The 20,442-nt window shown below is 44.6% G+C and overlaps 1 protein-coding gene across 1 annotated transcript in view; it reads left to right on the top strand.

The window, feature by feature from the left end:
- The first annotated feature begins 15,352 nt into the window (after nt 1-15,352).
- CAMKMT (calmodulin-lysine N-methyltransferase) overlaps nt 15,353-20,442 on the top strand; it is a 580,736-nt gene continuing 575,646 nt past the window's right edge. The window contains exon 1 of the mRNA XM_069608450.1: nt 15,353-15,495. Within this exon, the coding sequence (XP_069464551.1) occupies nt 15,486-15,495 (10 nt within the window). The 5' untranslated portion in view covers nt 15,353-15,485. The remainder of the gene's footprint in view (nt 15,496-20,442) is intronic.

The raw sequence follows: 20,442 nt of genomic DNA, 5'->3' as shown, positions 1-20,442 counted from the left end.
CCATAGCCCCAGAGCTGCTCCTTCACTTCTGCTCTCTATTCAACTTCCCAACCATCCTGACTTCTCTCCACACTCTTATTCTACGACTTCCAAATAAGAACTCCATGTAATAATTAAACACAACACACACCCTCGCACCGAATGACAAGAAAATGAACATAACGTACAATCCTCAAATTTAGAATACTGACACAAACTTGAGAATGTACTTGTAAATCAAAGTTTCTTAGTCATGCATTTCCTTGCTGAATAAGCCATACAAACCTGAAATAAAAAAAAAACACTTGAAATAATCTCTAAAACCTTGAAACAGAAATGGTTTAACCACTTAACTGATATGTATGTGTGAAAACTGTTTTCCTTAGCTAATACTATTTCATAACATAATCCTTTGACCATACTGTGGGAATCCTCACTCTTTCTCACTCTGCTCATTTTTCTTTGTTCCCCAATGTCACCTCATTCATCACCTTCTCTACTACCACTCTGATCACCATTCATCATCATGTTAATCAACTCACTATTATTTTAAATTTCTTCAGTATCCAGACATATAAAATAACCCTTCTACTTCCTTTGCTCTCTTAAAGGAAAATTATGTATACTTCACCTACTCAATCTGCCAGTATTCCAAATTGAACCATACTCAATCCTCACAGCAATTGCAAATATTTCTCTTATCTTTACTGGATAAGAAAATCTTGAACCTTCCTTATGCAGCGTCTTTTTTACAGAGTCTTTTTTTTATCCTTACCCAATCTCCTAGTTGAAAACATAACTTTCCTTTCCTTTCATTTCATGATACTGTCTCTCATCCCTTATTTTGGACTGGTTTCTTTACGTCCACCTTGGACTTCCTGAACCTATGCACTGTGACGAATTTCAGGATGTCGTCAATGCTTTCATAGGGGGAGCCCATTCCCATGAGGCCAGGGAGGTGAGGCTGCTACCCGATAGTCCCTCTGGGGCTGGTACTTAGCAGGTGGATATGGGACCAGTAATGACTATTGTGGGTGAACGCGGTATTCACCTAATCCCTACAGATTTCCTGCACCCCACTCTCTCCTGCCCTCCTATCCCATATGCTTCAGTAACATACAGTAGTAGAGAGGCCAGAGACAACGAAGAACAGGGGTAGCTATCCTAAGGATCCAATACAAGAAAGGACTGAGATGAGGAGGAGGCACAGATCCGCAGGACTTACCTCAACTATCTAGCAGACCTGATTTCCTGTTCTATTAGGTCTCTTAGTCCCAAACACCTGCCAAGTTCTGTGTTCCTCTGTATTTCTCTCACAGTTGTCTTTATGGTTGACTTGATTTACTCCCCTGCAAAGTATTGTCTTCCTATGTATTTCTCTCACAGTTCTCTTAATGGGTTCTCTCTTGTGACAGCCCTGGGCCGCCTTCTCTCCAAGTACTGACACAAAGAAGATTAGACATTCTTGCTGCTTGATATATCCTCTCCTCGTAAGGTTCACAGAACCTAGTCCCCTAGTTACTGTATCTGTCATGATCTCTGCTTCCAAAAGATCAGGACTTGCCCGACTCCCTTGGAAGCAGACCCATAACCCCGGTTCCGAGTGCCAGCCAGTCCCAATTGGGACCTTTTGGACCCTGTCCTGGCGCCAGTGGCACCAGGCTCATAAAGATGCCCAGTCCCAGCGCTGGAAGCGCCGGGCTCATAATGCTTGGGTGGACTTACCTGCAGCAGACCATGCTGCTTACTTACCTGCCAGTTGAACCCCTGATCCTCTTCTGTTTGGGACTACTTTTCCTGTTGGGTGGGGCAGGAGCCACTCCCTAGGTTCAGAACACTGGAACTCTTCTGGAAAGCAGGAACTCTTTTCTTACCTAGGCATGGCTGTGGAAGGAGACACCTAAGCACTACAGGAGGCTATTTAAACCACACCCGATGGATGAATCTTGCTTTGCGTTATTCTGCATTCTCTGCAGCAGAACGCTCATCGTGTCTTCTGCTTCTGATCCTGGGCCTAAGGAAACAAAGGCTTACCATCCTGGAATCCAGTCTTCAGCAGCACCTGTTAAGACAAAGAAAGAACAGGTTAGCACTACGGTCTTCAGTGGCAGCGCATCTCTTACCTGGTCCATCGGCTGTCACCAACGCCTCGCGCTGCATTCCGGCATCTGAAAGACAAAGGCTTACCTACTCTTCGCATGCTCCGGAGGTCTTCGCACTGCATTCCGGCATCTGAAAGACTTACCAGCTCTTCGCACGCTCCGGAGGCCTTCGGCGCTGCATCCCGCATCTGAAAGACAAAAGAAGGTGCGTTTAAAGACATTGGGCAACTTTATTACTCACGTGCCATTACTCCTTCCCACGCCGAATCCAGTGGGTATTCCAGCACCCTTCAGCTTCTCTAAAGCTCCGAACTTGTACCTGCAAGATAAAAGGGACAGTTAGTGCGCATCGTGAAGCAGGCTACAAGCGCTTACTTACGTGCTTCCAGGCGCTTCTATTCCTCATGCGGGTTCGATCCTCAACTCTCATCAGCCTGCCATCCGCCATCGCCGGAACCCTGCAAAACAAGAGATATCATTACAAAAGACTTTTAAGACATTTGAAGTGCCCAGAACTTACCGTTCGTGCAGTTAACGACGGACAGCAGTCCTCTGAGGTCAAGAGGCCTGCACCCTTATCCAGTGAAGAAACTGGTTACGGCACCCTGCCCCGAGGCAGATGGAGAGCTCGGCGTTCACTTACCTAAGGTGAGGGTGTTAACCTTTGGGGTTCTACAGGAGAAGAGAAAGGGAAGAGGAGAGAGGCACCCAATAACCCCAGTTCATTAATCCCATATTTTCTATTTGCAGACATCTTACTCTTCGAGTCAGACATACAGTGCACAGAGGTCCAGCCCAAAGAGCCAACCGTGTGTTACACATCACCTTTGAAGATACGGCATTCACCCAGTCAAGACCGGCGCCTCTGCGGGAATCAGGTGAGCGTTACAGAACGCAAAGCCTATCGCAAAACTCCCACCCAGGCGCTATGGAAACCTCAGATACCGACCAGCTAGCCCAGTTACTTGGGGAACTAAGAGCAGAAGTGCATGCAGCCCGTCAGGAAACGAATGCTCTAAGAAGGGAACTGATTATTTCCAAGGAGCGAACAGACGATCTCGCTAGACAATTGCTACAGTCACAAGCCGGACAAACTCCGTTACCCGCATCAGGGGCAAATCTTCCTTCAACATCCTCTACGAACCCAGTGCAGATCAACCTACCTGGGAATGTACCTCTGGCTCCGCCCAAACGATTTTCTGGTGACCCAAAGAGGTTTGCAGTATTTATTAATCAGTGCCGGTTGCACTTCTTATGCCGGCCAGCAGCCTTTCCAACTGATCAAGCTAAGGTAGCTTTCGTGCTTTCGTACCTTAGTGGCAATGCGGCAGACTGGTCGATCCCTCTAGTTAATCAAGATGATCCGGTTCTCCATGATTTTCAAGCTTTTCAGCTCAGTATGGAAAAACTGTTTGCAAGACATTCACAGGGGCAGGCCTTGGACAATGAGCTCCTTTCATTGCGACAGGGTAATCAAGACCTTTTGGCTTATATTTCGTCTTTCAACAGACTGATAGTGGAAACTCGATGGCCTGAGGACAAAAGGATTACGCTGTTTTATAGAGGTCTACGTGGAGAGCTCAAAGATGTGTTAGCCCAAGTAGTGAATCCCCCGCAAGACTGTTCGGACTATATTGACTTAGTCGTTCAAATTGACCACAGACTGCAGAACAGGAAGGCCGATCGTTCCAAGTTTGATGCTCGAGTATTTTCCAAACCACCAACTCCTACCAAAGGAGTAGACTCCGGGGAACCCATGCAAATAGGGGGCCTGAAAGGACCACTAACACAAAAGGAGCGGGAAAGGAGAAAACAGCTGCAATTATGCCTCTATTGCGGAAACTCGGGGCACTTTCTTTGAGACTGTCCGGTGAAACCAAACAAGAAGGCAGTAGGAGCTGCAATTACCAGGGTCACAAACTCTGAGCAGGGAAACGACCTCGCCCGACAAGAATAGAGGTCCTCTTGCCGAGCGTTAAAACCAGTTCCGTGACCTCGCATTTCGTGATACCTACGGTCCTCATTAGCCCTGAACATCCGGATCGATTACATGCGATTGAAGCTTACGTCGACAGCGGTGCCATCGGCAATTATGTGGATCATGAAATGGTTTTGAGGATGAATCTGACTCTTTGTCCAAAGGCTGTAAAGGACGTCATTACTACGGTGGATGGTACGGAGATAGCCTCCGGACCTGTAACGCATACCACCCAAGAAGTGACGCTAGTAAGTCAAGATGGACACCATGAGAAGATCGTGTTCGATGTGATCAAGGCCCCCCAGTTCCAGATTATTCTAGGAATGCCTTGGTTAGAGAAGCACAATCCTCAGATCGATTGGCGAGCAAGAACGGTTCAGTTTCCAGAATGTGTCTCTACTTGTCACCCTCGACCTGGTGTTGCACTGGCAGCAATTTCCTCGGAGGCTCCTCAGTTACCTCCTGAATACCTAGAATTCCAAGATGTTTTCCGGAAGGATCAGGCTAACTCTCTACCTCCTCATAGGTCTTATGACTGCCAGATAGACCTGATACCTGGATCTACTCCTCCTTGTAGTAGAATGTATGCCCTCACCGAGCCTGAGAATCTTCACCTCCGACAATACCTGGATCAATACCTAGCGAATGGGTTTATTCGTCCTTCCAAGTCCCCTGCTTCCTCAGCTTTGTTCTTCGTTCCAAAAAAAGAAGGGGACTTTAGAACTTGTATAGATTATCGCGCCCTGAACCAGATCACCGTTAAGAATAGATATCCGTTACCTTTGATCCCTGAACTCCTGGACCAAGTCAGAAACGCATGCATATATACAAAGCTGGATCTTAGAGGAGCCTACCACTTGGTACGAGTAAAAGAGGGCGATGAATGGAAGACGGCCTTCCGCACCAAGTATGGGCTATTTGATTATCAGGTCATGCCCTTCGGACTTTGCAATGCCCCGGCCGCCTTTCAATATTTTATGAACGATGTCCTCAGAGAGCTCATAGATGTGTGTGTTGTTGTTTACATTGACGACATCCTCGTTTATTCTTCATCGGAAACTGAACATCGGAAACACGTGAAAATGGTCCTCGAGAGATTGCGTCAACACAAACTTTTCGCTAAGTTGGAAAAATGTGTTTTCAACGTGACTGAAGTTGAATTCTTGGGATTCATATTATCACCTAGCGGAGTGCGTATGGATTCAAAGAAGGTTGATGCAATTCTCAAATGGCCATCGCCATCCTCCGTAAAAGGTGTTCAAAGCATGTTAGGCTTTGCTAACTTTTACCGCAGGTTTATCCCCGAATTCTCTCGAATAGTCCAGCCCATCACCGCCTTGTTAAAGAAAAACAAACGTTTTGAATGGTCTACCGAGGCGGAACACGCTTTCCAGAATTTGAAGACTAGATTTATCTCTGCACCGATCTTAAAACATCCTCGCCCAGAACTCCCCTACATCGTTGAAACTGATGCTTCGAGCCTTGCCATGGGGGCAGTTCTATCACAAAAGGACCCAGTAACCAATCAGTTGCATCCCGTGGCATTTTGGTCCCGCAAATTCTCGCCTCCTGAAATCAATTACACTATTACTGATAAGGAACTTCTAGCTATCAAGTCCGCCTTTAAGGCTTGGCGGCATTATCTTCTGGGGGCCCGACACACCGTTACTGTGATTACAGATCACCGAAACCTGCAATATTTGAAAACCGCAAAAGCTCAATCCTATAGGCAACTCCGTTGGGCACTATTCTTTGCCGAGTTTGACTTCATAATTACCTATCGACCTGGTACAAAAAACGGTAAAGCTGATGCCCTTTCTCGGATGGGAGTGGAAGAACATTTGATCAATCCTAAACCTGTACCTATCATTCCCGAACAAAGAATTCTAGGTGTAATCGCCACACAATCCATAGAGGAAGTTAAGGATAAAGCCAGGCTACTGGTAACTCCAGCAGACATACAGAATTGGCATCTGCAGGGAAAGGACTTTACGGTGAAGGACAACCTATTATATTTCCAAGAACGGTTATACCTGCCCAAGTTACAGATTTACAGAAAAAGGTAATCTCTTGTTATCACGCTTCTTTAATGGAAGGACATCCCGGTATGACCAAGACCTCGGAAAAGATCAAGCGCTACTTCTGGTGGCCGTCTTGGAAAAAAGATATCAGAGACTTTATAATGTCCTGTGGAGTATGCGCCCAAAACAAGAGTCAAAAGGAAAAACCAGCCGGCCTCTTACGCCCTATTGACATCTCGCCTCGCCCTTGGCATACGCTTTCTATGGACTTCATCACCGATCTACCTCCCTGCTCCGGATACAATACGATCCTAGTAATCGTGGACCTATTCTCCAAGATGGCGCATTTCATTCCACTCAAAGGCTTACCAACAGCAGCAACTCTGGCCCGAGAATTTCTCGAAAACATCGTCCGACTGCACGGTTTTCCTTCAGTTCTAATTTCGGATCGAGGTAGTCAATTTATTTCTCATTTTTGGCGAAGTTGCTGTCGGTCGGCTCAAATTGATGTGAGACTTTCGACCAGCCACCACCCTCAAACCGACAGACAAACCGAGAGGACCAATCAAACTCTGGAACAGTATTTGCGCTGCATGCTACAACAAACTGAAAAAACTTGGAAAGATATCCTTTGGATAGCCGAATATGCCTACAATAACTCTGTCCACTCGGGAACTGGGAAGACCCCGTTTTTTCTTTTATACGGTAGTCACCCTCGAACCTCGGAGTTGGATCCACTCCAAGATCTTGGAACACCAGCAGTAGACCACCTGCATTCTACAATCACCCAAGCCTTTAAGGAAGCCGTTTCTCACCTTCAAAGGGCTAAAGAACAATACAAGAAAGGAGCAGACCAACATCGGAAGGAAGCCCCCCAATATCAAGTAGGAGATCAAGTCTGGTTATCCACCAAATATCTACCTCTAAAAGGACCACGCACATTCAACCCAAGATACCTTGGTCCCTATTCCATCACTACCATAGTAAATCCAGTAGCGGTCAAGTTGGACTTGCCCCCTCACATGAAGATACATCCGGTCTTCCACGTCTCTCTATTAAAACCCGTGCAACCTCAAACCCGACTAACTACATCTCCAAAACCTATTCTAGTTGATGGAGAACTCGAGTTTGAAGTCAAAAGCATCCTGGATTCCAAGATCTCCAAATCTAAACTATTTTACCTGATTGACTGGAAAGGCTACGTTCCCCAAGAAAGATCCTGGGAACCTGCAGAATATGTCCACGCGCCTCGTCTAATCAAAAGATTTCATCGAACATTTCCTAACAAGCCCAAACCCCGGAGAAGCCCGGTTTTGGAGGGGCCTTGAGGGGGGGTGCTGTCATGATCTCTGCTTCCAAAAGATCAGGACTTGCCCGACTCCCTTGGAAGCAGACCCATAACCCCGGTTCCGAGTGCCAGCCAGTCCCAATTGGGACCTTTTGGACCCTGTCCTGGCGCCAGTGGCACCAGGCTCATAAAGATGCCCAGTCCCAGCGCTGGAAGCGCCGGGCTCATAATGCTTGGGTGGACTTACCTGCAGCAGACCATGCTGCTTACGTACCTGCCAGTTGAACCCCTGATCCTCTTCTGTTTGGGACTACTTTTCCTGTTGGGTGGGGCAGGAGCCACTCCCTAGGTTCAGAACACTGGAACTCTTCTGGAAAGCAGGAACTCTTTTCTTACCTAGGCGTGGCTGTGGAAGGAGACACCTAAGCACTACAGGAGGCTATTTAAACCACACCCGATGGATGAATCTTGCTTTGCGTTATTCTGCATTCTCTGCAGCAGAACGCTCATCGTGTCTTCTGCTTCTGATCCTGGGCCTAAGGAAACAAAGGCTTACCATCCTGGAATCCAGTCTTCAGCAGCACCTGTTAAGACAAAGAAAGAACAGGTTAGCACTACGGTCTTCAGTGGCAGCGCATCTCTTACCTGGTCCATCGGCTGTCACCAACGCCTCGCGCTGCATTCCGGCATCTGAAAGACAAAGGCTTACCTACTCTTTGCATGCTCCGGAGGTCTTCGCACTGCATTCCGGCATCTGAAAGACAAAAGCTTACCAGCTCTTCGCACGCTCCGGAGGCCTTCGGCGCTGCATCCCGCATCTGAAAGACAAAAGAAGGTGCGTTTAAAGACATTGGGCAACTTTATTACTCACGTGCCATTACTCCTTCCCACGCCGAATCCAGTGGGTATTCCAGCACCCTTCAGCTTCTCTAAAGCTCCGAACTTGTACCTGCAAGATAAAAGGGACAGTTAGTGCGCATCGTGAAGCAGGCTACAAGCGCTTACTTACGTGCTTCCAGGCGCTTCTATTCCTCATGCGGGTTCGATCCTGAACTCTCATCAGCCCGCCATCCGCCATCGCCGGAACCCTGCAAAACAAGAGATATCATTATAAAAGACTTTTAAGACATTTGAAGTGCCCAGAACTTACCGTTCGTGCAGTTCACGACGGACAGCAGTCCTCTGAGGTCAAGAGGCCTGCACCCTTATCCAGTGAAGAAACTGGTTACGGCACCCTGCCCCGAGGCAGATGGAGAGCTCGACGTTCACTTACCTAAGGTGAGGGTGTTAACCTTTGGGGTTCTACAGGAGAAGAGAAAGGGAAGAGGAGAGAGGCACCCAATAACCCCAGTTCATTAATCCCATATTTTCTATCTGCAGACATCTTACTCTTCGAGTCAGACATACAGTGCACAGAGGTCCAGCCCAAAGAGCCAACCGTGTGTTACACATCACCTTTGAAGATACGGCATTCACCCAGTCAAGACCGGCGCCTCTGCGGGAATCAGGTGAGCGTTACAGTATCTTGGTAAAGTCTCTATTAGTTTCACATAGACGTTACCTTCTCTCCCCCACCTTTCTTCCACTATGCTTCTCATGGTTTCCTGCACCCTCTGGGGACTCCCAACCTTAGGCCCAGCCACCCAAATGCCTTTAGGGCCTTGACTGCAGCCCTCTGGTCAGTTGCAGCCTTCCCTGTTTTCTTCTTTCCTTTGCAGGTGCTCTAGGGCTTTTTTCGGCTTGCTGCAGGTGCTCTGCGGCTTCAGACCCTCTACAGTGTCTCCCTTCTCTCCAGACCACAAGTTATGGCAGGCTGCACTGCTGGTGCTTTTTTTCTGCTATCCTGCTTTTGAATTAAACCATGCTACTCATCCAACCAATGATATCAATAATGGACCCTTGAAACCCTCTAGGGTTCTTTGTCAGATTCACGTAATTTCGTTCTGAGTCCCTTACTTCTCAATTCTTCCCACTTGTTCTTGGTAGTAATCATGTATGGAGAGCGACTGTCCACCATTACGTCAGTTTTCAATTTTCGACAGTCACTTCACACCTCAGGCATCATAGTTTGTCCACCTCCTTCACCTTTCTGGTATCCATATGAAAGACCAACAAAAAAAAAAAAGAACTGTAGAATTGTTCGCATTTCGGGTGAACAAAAATGATGTACAGCCAAAAATGTCGAACAATTCTACCATACCGTTACCATTCTAGCAAAAGAAGGAAGCAGGGGGTGTCACCATGAACCCTTGTTCACTATAATAGCAACGTGGTGGCAGGGGTGTCCCCCGCTGACAATAGGAAAACGTTTTTCTAAAAACAAAAAATAATTTAAAAAAGGACCCTGCTCCACTGGTTCCCATGTACATAAGTGAAGGGAACCGGCATCACAGAGGGATAGAGGAGTCGGCGGCATACAACAAGGTAAGTAAGAGGGTGGGGCGAGCGGGTTACCTGAAATGTCAGCGGGAGATAAAACTGAAAGTAATTTTCGTTCAAATAACTTTCATTTTTTTCTTCCGCTGACATTTCTAATTCGATTATTTCATGGACAACCTTACCTGCCATCTCCTGTTGAACTTCAACCACTCATCCGTCCTCTGATTCTGTTTCTCTTGCACTAATGATACTCTTTCCTTCCTCCCGCATACTATTGAGAAATGTCCTCTCATCTTGCATGAGGCGCATATTTGCCCCAGTGCCGGACAATTTCTTGAATTTACATAGTGGCCAATAGTACCATATCTAAGACATTTGTTTTTTCCCTTCTCACCTTTGTTCAGCCCTTTCCGTCCTTGTTTACTGTAGTCTTTATTGATTTGTTCTTTGCGTTTCTGTGATCTCTCTTCTTCTTTTTTATCTGGATTAGACTTATTAAATTATTTCTTTTTTTGGATCACAATAAATCTTGCTTGTGCCCCATGTTCAGTATCTTTGTTAGGTTCTGTTCGTTCCTGTTGTACCTCCTTTTACATTTTGATTTCTTTTTAACACAATTATCTATGTCCAATCTTTTTTGCAATAGCTATGTTGTCTTGTGGGTATGGGTCACCGCACGTCCCCAAGTGTTCTTGTACACAGGGTTCTTTATTGTGTATGATAATCTCTTCTCTTATCAACTCCTCTGTTGCTATTCCAGCTCCAGCTACAAATAGACATCTCAGTGCTAAATTCTTGAACACTGAGACATACTCCTCTATCGACTCGTCTTCCTTTTGCACCCTCTAGTAAAAGATGAACCTGTTAATCGCACCATAAGTTTCAGGGGCGGTAGTACTTGTCCATTTATGTTATCATTTTTTCATGTGCATCTAAATCTCCAGCTTCTATATCTGTCAATGCTGTCAATGCTCTCAATTTCCTGTATTTCCTTTGACCCTCTAGTCCCAATGCATGAAGCAAAAGGGACTTCCTCTTTTCCGCTGTAAAATTTTCATGTTCCACCGCCCTCAGATTATTTCTTCAGTATTCGTCCCATTCGCTCCACTGGATGGATGGTTTTTCTGCATTCGGTGAAAACCTTTCTGAGGGTACATGGTAATGCCTAGCATTTGCCTAATTTATTTTTCTCTTTCCACTTTCTCTAAATTGCTACTGTATTTGTTATCTTCTATTTCTTATTTATGTGCTATTTTGGAGCTGTGGGTCAATTTCTGTCTTGCTGCATTCAATACCACACTTGCATTGTCTATTTATTGATTTTTTTTACAAATTGTGTAACTTCACTCCTTCCAGCACAACGCAGCACGTTGTCTTGGTTAAGCTCAGCATGCTTCAAATACACGCGACATCAAGATTAAAATATGGTAACCCTTTTCCTTCCAAAACAACGCGCTCGTTGTCTTGGTTACGTGTGCTCTCATTTCATGCGATGCATGACACACGCCGGGAGGTTCTTTTCTCTAATTACAGTCCCATTATCTGTGATATGGCAATGCTTTAGAATGTGGGTGAGCACCCTTTGCTGTGCTCCAAGGCCTCATATGCCAGTGACTATCATCCCTCTCTGCCTGGCACTCACTATTCTTTCACATTTTCGGCTGCTTTAGGGGGTGACAGGAACACTTCTGACATTGTGCGGCATCTGTAATGTGCTGGACCGATTAGGCAAGCACACTGATGCACTATCTTGGGTCTGGACCTCTGGTCACTTTGTCACCAAATTGTGTGACTTTCCAAATAACAGAAAAAGTGGTAAATTGTAAGGAACAGCTTTTATTAATAAATTTATAAGACTCCGCCCTTCACTTCTGCTCTCTATTCAACTTCCCAACCATCCTGATTTCTGTGGCAGATCAGAAGAGGGCAAGGACTCTGGTCTTCCATTTTTATCCAAACAAATGTAATCTGTCCCGGCCACTATCAAAACAACTAAGGCACAGGAGAATGACTCCCTTCTCTTGTGGTCTGCTTCTCAGCAGGTTCACTTCGGTAAAGTATTCGTAGGTAGTACTTAGTAACTACTTTTCTCAAATCATATAGTTCAGATATTGGGCTCTTCAACATTTCAACAGTGTCTTTTACAAGTTGGTTACCACTCTGTTTTCTTCTTCTCTCGTGTGACATTTTGTTGTATCTGTTCCCCTCTTCCCTAAGGCAATTCCATTCTTTCCTTGTTAATTACATTTTAGACTTTTTCTCTGCTCAATGTCCAATCTTTTTCCTGGCTTGCCAAAGCAGGACTGCTGTAGTAATGATTCTACCTCTTTTCCAACTCTTCGTCATTACTGGGACGAGTGTGTCTGTGTTCCAGTAATACTTCTCACTCTTCTCCTTCAGTTTGTAGTCACTGGGATGGGTATGAGGGTTCCAGTTTTACTTCTCACTCTTCTCCTTCACTTTGTTACTGGGACAAGTATGAGTGTTCCAGTAGTGATTCTCACTCTTTTCCAACTCTTGGTAGTTACTGGTACACGCATGAGGGTTCCAGTGGTACTTCTCACTCCTCTCCTTCACTTGATTCTTACTGGGACAAGTAGTATTGTTCCAGTAAATATTCTCCCTCTTCTTTGCTACTTACTTCTTACTGGGATGAGTATAAGTGTTCCAGTAATGATTGCCACTTTCATATTCCCCATTCGACCCTTATTGGGACCGACACTTACTGGGACGATTGTGAAAGTTCCAGTTAGGATTCCCCTCTTCTTCAACAGGTGCTTCTTAGTGGGATGGGTATGAGTGTGCCAGTAATGATTCTCACTCCTTTCCAACACTTGGTAATTACTGGGATGAGTATGATTGTTCCAGTTATGATTGCCACTCTCATTAGTTACTTCCCATTCTTGATCCTTACTGGGAAGAGCATGAATTTTCTACTCATTATTTTGGTCTCCCGTTCTCCCAGTTACCTTCCTGCCTCAGAGTTTGCCTCACTGGGCTTGTGGTCTCCACAGGGTGGATGTCAGGCTGGCTTTTTGTTTCCTCTTCGTTCAGCACACTCTGCAGTGCCTTCAGGTAAGTGTCTTGGCATTGTTTAGAGACTCCCAGGTCCACTGAGCTTTGGTCACACCACAACTTCTCACTTGAACACTTCTTGGACCTTCTATCACTTCTTCAGCTTCTCTGATCTCAGGTTATCCTGTGCATAAGATACCTAGCCTCAAACACCAGCTTATTCTCAACACCTGAAGCCATTCGTTGCTGCCTCCTTCAGCTCTGCTCTTACAGCAGATTTGGACTTCCCAGGCTTCTCTCAAGCCCAGGTCTCCTCCTCTTTGACTTATGACGTGGCCGCAGGACTTCCCCGGCGGACCGTCAAAGTCCCTCTTCTCTGTCCTGCTCGCACTCGGTATTACTGAAGTGGTTTGCTTCATCTCAGTACTGAATAGGTGTCTCTTTTCAGATTTACTCCACGGTTCTGCATGACAATAATAAATCTCAGCTTGTTCTTTGTTTTCTTCTGGTTGGTATTAGTAGTGACGGGTTATAAGTGGGTTGGTTCATAAACTCCTCATCGGAACAGGAGTCTTTGTCCCCATGGGAGGAGTCTCTCCCAGTGAGGTCCTGCTTGCCTCTACCCCAGGGAGGGTATTGCATAGTGGGCTCACCTCTCGCCTCACAGCAAAAGGCTCCCCCGTGGGGAGAAGTGACTGAATCCCGTGATTTGTCACACTTCTGTCCACATTCCTTTTCTGCAAGTTCCAAATAAATCAATCTAATATTTAAACACAACAGAGCATAAGGTAATTCTTCCCTTTCTATGCCCCCATACATGTGTCTATGTGCAGGTAATGATGGAAACCTCAGCCAGGTATGGCTATTAATAGAATGTTTAATGTCTGTTTATTAAATACATTTTGATCCTGCGTTCAAGTGTAAATGCAATATGCTCAATCACCCTTGTTTTTTAATGATATTCTACTGAGTTCGTATACCTATGTTTGGGATATTGTTTATTCTTTTTTGCTTCCATGGTTTTCTTACTAATCCCTATCGAGTTCCTGTGTGAGCTCCTTTTTCTTGGTCTCAGCCTCAGAACCAACTCGGTGGATGAGTAGACAACAACCTATTTCATTATTTCTTAAGGTATTCATGCATTTTGACTAGACTAAAAGGAGAGCAGTTCAAGTGAAGCCCTTGCATTCGTAACTTCTGCCTAATATTAGTTGCAAAAAGCAATTATCTTGTCATTGTATTCTAACAGGACTCCAAAAGCGCCATTATTGCATGTGTGACAATATTTTGAGTTCTCCTCCCTTCCACTTCATAGAAGTGTTCAAACCTTTATTATTCCCTTGGTCACTTATTTTCGATTTTTGTCGAAATGGTCTCTCCATGGGAATTGCTCCATAAATATGATACCCAAATAATCAAACCAACAAAACCTTGATAGAGACATTTTTACCCACAGCAGATTTATTTTACTGTGTTTGTACTTGAGAACAAATTGGAGTTTTGTATTTTCATTGGCAGCTTTCAAGCATTTATAATTTCACAAAATGAATCAATGTAGGATACTAAACCACTTGGGCTACTGGCCGTAATAACTCATCCTTGTAAAAGATATAGTGAATTGCCTCTGACCTATACATGGTATCATTTCAGAAGCTTGCAAGAAATATTCATCCAACTGGTTAAACTACACATTAAATCAGAAAGGGCCACAATCTACCCCCTACTTAATTTGGGGTTATTTGTTGCCTGTGCTGTCTTTTCTTTTTTAATGTGTTTTCCTGGGAATTTTATCTGGCAATTCAACACTTACAATTCTCTCTTTCCTTGTTTATCTGTGACATCAGTGCCCTGTTATTAGCCAGTCTATCAGCACTGCAGTGCCACATTCCTCACAGCAGGTGGCAGATATGTTATACCATTGTGGTCTATTCTGACCTGTAGATGAATAACAGCTCTGTGGGTGAATATGGCATTCATGCCCGCTCAGGAGGGAGAACATGGCTGGTAATGGCCCACCAGCCGGAGCTAAGGCAGGCCCGAGCGAAGCATGCCTAAAGTGCATTGCTGGAGATTATGGTACCCTGATTATGAACTGGATATGGATCAAAAAAGTGAGGAAAATGTTAACACCAACCTTTTCCCCGGCTCTTATTGATACATTAACTAGCGTGTTTTCCAGTTTTCTGTCAGCACCTCTTTTGAATGTTCTCTATTTTCTGTGTGGTCCGATAAGTGGTTTATGTGGAACAGCATGGCAGAGTATTTTATGCTCAGGTGGTCATTATGAACTTTGACTTCTGGATTTGTGTACCAAGTCATAGTGCACGTTGTGCTGTCCCAGAGCCTAGTACAGTTATCATGTGGATTTACAAGTTATATCCACAGAAAAACATTAACAGATAAAAGCTTGTCACGTCAGCTCTCACAGACGCACATGCGCCCGTTGCTAGGTAACCAATGCGAACATGAAGATTGGAACCCAGTTAACACGTAATTGCATCTCAAAATAAAATACATTGGTTTTCAAGATGCATCACATGGTGTATAATATTGATTTACACGTTGAGTTTACATAACACCAGCAACAGATGAGAGCCAGCCACGTCGGCACTCGCGGACGCTTCTGTGCCCTTTGCTAGGTAACCATAGTAAACAAGTATATTGGAGTTTAGCAAGCGAGACGCCGGCTCTTTGGAACTGTGCACGTTTGGACTTCACAGAGCATGCATGAAGGTAAGCAGGGACTAATGTACTATAAGGGCGTAATAACTTACAGAGAGAGAGACGCGTATAGCAATAAGTCAAATAGTGACAAGAGCCATCATATATTATGTTGTTCACAGAGGTAAAGTTGCAGATTAGCAAGCCGATGTCATCCGCTGGATGAAACTTTATGGAAATAAAACATTTTGTAAATTGGGATTTACACCCTGAAGAAGACCCCAATGGCCAGACGTACATTGGTGTTGAAACATGCATGTCAACTCTTTATAAGAAAAATGTACTGTTCCCAAAGGCACTGATGTGCAGATAATCGATCCAATTCCCATGTGTGTTCAATACGTTCTATCTAATTAATGTAAACATTTACATTTTCTTTTTTGTGCTAGCGGAATGCAACACATTTGAAAGAAAGTTGTAGATGAAATTATCCCTTTTCCTGGGAAACAAGCCTTTCATGACAAAATTCTAAAAAGAAAATTGAAATTTGTATGTATAAACAGCTATGAATTCAGAAAGACAATGATTATTGAATGGTAAGGCAGAACGCTCTGTTCCATACACAACAGTGATGCGGATGGGGAGTTAAACAAACATCACAGATAACAAGAACAAACAGAATAAATAGAAATGGAAAGGGTACATTCCATACAATTTAAATGTTAAGTTTTTTATTTTTTATTTTATTTGTTTAAGTAAACAATATCAAATTAAATAATGTATCATACACCATTAAAAACACGTTAGTTACAGCATTTCCTTTACAGAACACCACAATGAAAGGGAAGTGAACGTTAAATAAAGCAACAGTACTAGATAATAAGCCTTCCTCAAGTATTTAAAAGAATCGAACAAAGGCTACCTATACCAAAACAATTTTTTTTCCACCTTTCGGCCAAAGGAAAAAAAAAAACTGTCTCCACCCTTAGTTAGAGTAAACAGTTGATCATCAAACATAAATCATTCACATTATTCCAGTCTTGATAAAACTACCTAACCACCCGATTTATAAAAGGAGAAAGACATTTTTGGACAGTATTACAATCGCCACGATTACTGCAAGCTACCATTAGCCATTCACGAAATAAAGTTTTTCATCATAAACAACCAAAATGCACTTAATTATAGCAGCTCTTGAATGAAGGTGTGCTATCAAATATAAATGCCATTATATTGTCCATTACACAGATCATGATTCCATTAGTAATTAGCAGTCATTACAACACCACAAACTCTGGATAGGTAAACAACAACTGAAATTTTGAGTGACATAGAAAGATCATGCACCACCAAAGGCCGTCAGAGGTGATCCACCCCAGATTAAAATATTAAGTTTGCATGTTTTTGGGTAAAACATGACGGACCAAATTTAAGAAGAAAACATTTGGTTTTGATATGTACAAATTATCTGAATGGACTGACAATAAATGAACAGTTTTTTTTATTTCTGTTTTTTTATGTGCCATTGGTACCTTTGGCAACAATACATTTTTCTCAATTCTATGTTTCCCGGTGAAGATAACCACCCCAAAGGGCACATGCGGCAGGTTTGCAGAATGGAATAATCATGCTTTAATTATTTAGTTGTTTACTATGTGACAGCAGGTGCACATTTTCTGATTCCCCTCAAATTATTCTTTATAACTCTTTTTAAGGTTATTGTAACATTAACTTAAATGGGTTAAATTATTTATCATTATATTTCTGGGCACTCAGGAAACTGATGTTTCGGCAAAGCTCTTCAATCTTTTTTCTCATCCTTTTTTCTTTTTATGCCATGAGCATTTGTAAGTGAGAGAATTTGTAAGAGTTTTTACAATTTTTTTTAACTTTGTTTTTATTAAGCATTTCAACAAACAGATCTGCCAGTCAACACCCGGCGTAGAACATCAGTTACAAACATTAATAAAACAATGCATACCAATTTCCCCCCATATCTCCCCCCTTCATACCCCCCTGCCCCTCCTTCCACATGCTTACCAGGCTTCACTGGGCAATAGGTTCAAGAGGCATAAGGTTAGAACTAGACACTAATTATGACTTTTCAGAGTGGCAACAATAATAGTGAGGTCCCACACAACATTATGAGAAGTGGCAACAGAAAGGGATACAGGCAGCACCTGCAAGACTTTTAGAGACTTTAGAAACCCAGACAGTTCACAGTTTCAGGGCATCACAGTCCACATTTAAAAGAACCACAGTCCAATCCTGCAAGAAAGAAGGCATAGTATCTTTGGTGATGGCAGACAATTTCACATAAGTGAAAATAGCTAATAACTTGTTAAGCCACTCTGCCTTAGAGGGGGCTGAGGAACTCTTCCATTTTTGGGCTACGGCCAGTCTCCCCGCTCTCAACATAGCCCCTGTCACCTTTGAGAAGGTAAAAGAATCATTATAAGGCATGGGTGTGCCCAAGAGGATCTCCAAGGGGAGAAGGGAGGGGCTTGTTACCAGTATGTCCTTGATCCAACTGAGCAATTCAGACCAATAGACCTGGATGACCGGACAATCCCACCACATGTGGTACCAGGTACCACGGTGTGAACACAACCTAGGGCACATCGGAGACACTTTAGCAAACATTCTGGATAGGGTGACCGGGGGTCGATGCTAAGAGTGGAGGATCTTAAAACTATGTTCCATGGCTGCCGTGTACAACCTCCCCGAAAAGATTGACTTGAAGACTGACTTCCATGTATAGTTGTCAAGGGTAAGGCCCAATCGTTCCTCCCAGATATGCTTGAACGGCTGTCTACCTTCTAGATTAGCGGTGACCAACACATTATAAATCTTGGAGAGGGAGCCCTTTCTGGCCCTGGATTCCACAAAGATCTTTTCAAAGGGAGTCAAGGGGCGAGTCAGATCAGCCAGTCAGCCGGCTTGAGTGAGGATCCCCTTGAGCCGCAAATATTCAAAAACGGGGAACGGCTTATCCCTCAACACCTCTGACAGCTGGTCATATTCGATGACGACATCCTGGCGAAAGAGTTGGGCAGCCCTCTCCAACCCCTTATCAGACCATGATTATGTCTCACGGAAACCTCTAGAACCAAGATTGAACGGGGGGCCCCATAGAGAAGATGGAGGGGAAGGCCAGGAAGAGAGGAGCTTATTATCTTTGTTAGGCTTCTAGGATGCCTACAGGGCAGCCAGAGTTGGATGATATCTAACAGAAAATGGAAGGGATCTTGAGGTAGCCCATAGTAGGTCCCTGACCTTTTTCGGATGGGCCTGAACATCCTCCACGTAAGTCCAATAGGTCATCTCTAAGGTGTTCTAACATCACACACAACTGGGCTGCCTTATAGTACAATCTAAAATCAGGGAGGCCAAAGCCACCGAAAGATTGTGGAAGAGTCAGGGTGGAATATTTCACTCTAGCCCTCTTGCCTTTCCAAATGAAGTGAAGAACACGGATTGTGATAGTTCGAAAAAGGAATCGGGATCTATGCAGGGAAGGGACAAGAAAAGCTAAAGAAGCCGAGGAAGTATGTTCATTTTAACCATGGCCATGCGCCCAAACCACGAGAGAGTAAGGTGAGCACATCTTGCCAGGTCGTTCCGGATCTTTTCTAGAAGACAGGGGAAGTTTGACACAAACAATTTACCCAGATCTCTGGGAATATTGGTGCCTAAGTATCTTGTGGATTTCCATTAATTTCGTGGTCCAACCCACCCATCGGCATTATGCAGGATTTGGTTACATTGACCTTTAGCCCTGAGAAGGAACCAAAGCGGTGAATTAGGCCCAGCAAATGAGGAAGGGAATCCTAGAGATTAGTCAGGTAAGCCAAAATATTGTTCGCGAACAAGGATAATTTGAATTCACAATCCCCACATTGCACCCCCGAGACCCTGTTGCCGCCCTGGCCGCAATGGCAAGGGGCTCCATCGCCAAAGCATACAAGAGGGGGGATAGGGGCACCCCTGGCGGGTACCTCTAGTAAGCAGCAGACATGCCGAGGTACAGTTGTTAACCAGAACCCTTGCTACGGGGCCGTTGTACAGGGCTGAGACCCACCTACAAAATGTATCCCCCAGGCCCATTTCCCAAAGCAATTTACCCATATAAGGTCATTCGACACGGTCAAAGGCCTTTTCAGAGTCCCAAGAGAGGAGGTAGGGCTCCGTATCGCCCTTTGAAACCTATTGCATGAAGTCCATAGTTTTCCTCACATTGTCTGACCCTTGGCGACCAGGAATAAAACCGACCTGGTCCCCGTGCACCAGGGATGGAAAGAGTTTCGCCAGGAGTTTAGCTAGAATTTTAACATCTATATTGAGAAGGAAGATGGGCCAGTAGGACTGGCAGAGTGAAGGGTCTTTCACTTCTTTCGGGAGAACCACAATAAGCACCAACATCATGGTGTGAGGAAGGGAGCCTGTGTCAAGGGCGGAGTTGAAAACCCTAGCTAGGAATGGGGCTAAAGTGGAACAGAATGTCTTATAGAAGCAAACTGAGAAACTGTCAGAGAAGAGATGGTATCAATTATTTCCTGGGGAGAAATGGGAAGCCCTAGAGAGTCAGCGTTCTCCAGGTAGAGATGAGGAATGGGCAGGGATTTTAAGAAATGGTCCACATCGGCCCCGTCACCTGTGTACTCTGATGCATGAAGGCATTCGTAATACTGCCTAAACTGTTCAGCTATCAGGCCATCCTGCACGATTGCTCCCCTGCCCAGGAGGAGATGAAGTTCACTCTTCTAATGTTTCAAAGCTCCCTAAGCCCCCAAGCGAGAATCCTGTCCGCCTTCTCTCCCCCTCTCTATATACCGCTGTTTTAAGAAGGCTAGCTTTCTCTCCGACTGACCCACAAGGAGATCGGACAATTTCGCCCTGAGCTTTTGAAGCTCCTCCCCCTTGCCCGGGAGCATCTGCGACTTCAGCTTCCCCCCCGGCTGAATGGCGGCAATTTGCTCTCTCAACTTTAGCTCCTCCCGATCCCTAGCCCTCTTCATC

This window comes from Ambystoma mexicanum, chromosome 4q (genome assembly GCF_040938575.1).
Source record: "Ambystoma mexicanum isolate Mex_15411 chromosome 4q, UKY_AmexF1_1, whole genome shotgun sequence".
Classification (NCBI taxonomy): domain Eukaryota; kingdom Metazoa; phylum Chordata; class Amphibia; order Caudata; family Ambystomatidae; genus Ambystoma; species Ambystoma mexicanum.
Note: the sequence above shows the minus strand (reverse complement) of the source record. Positions and strands in the feature narration are given on the sequence as shown.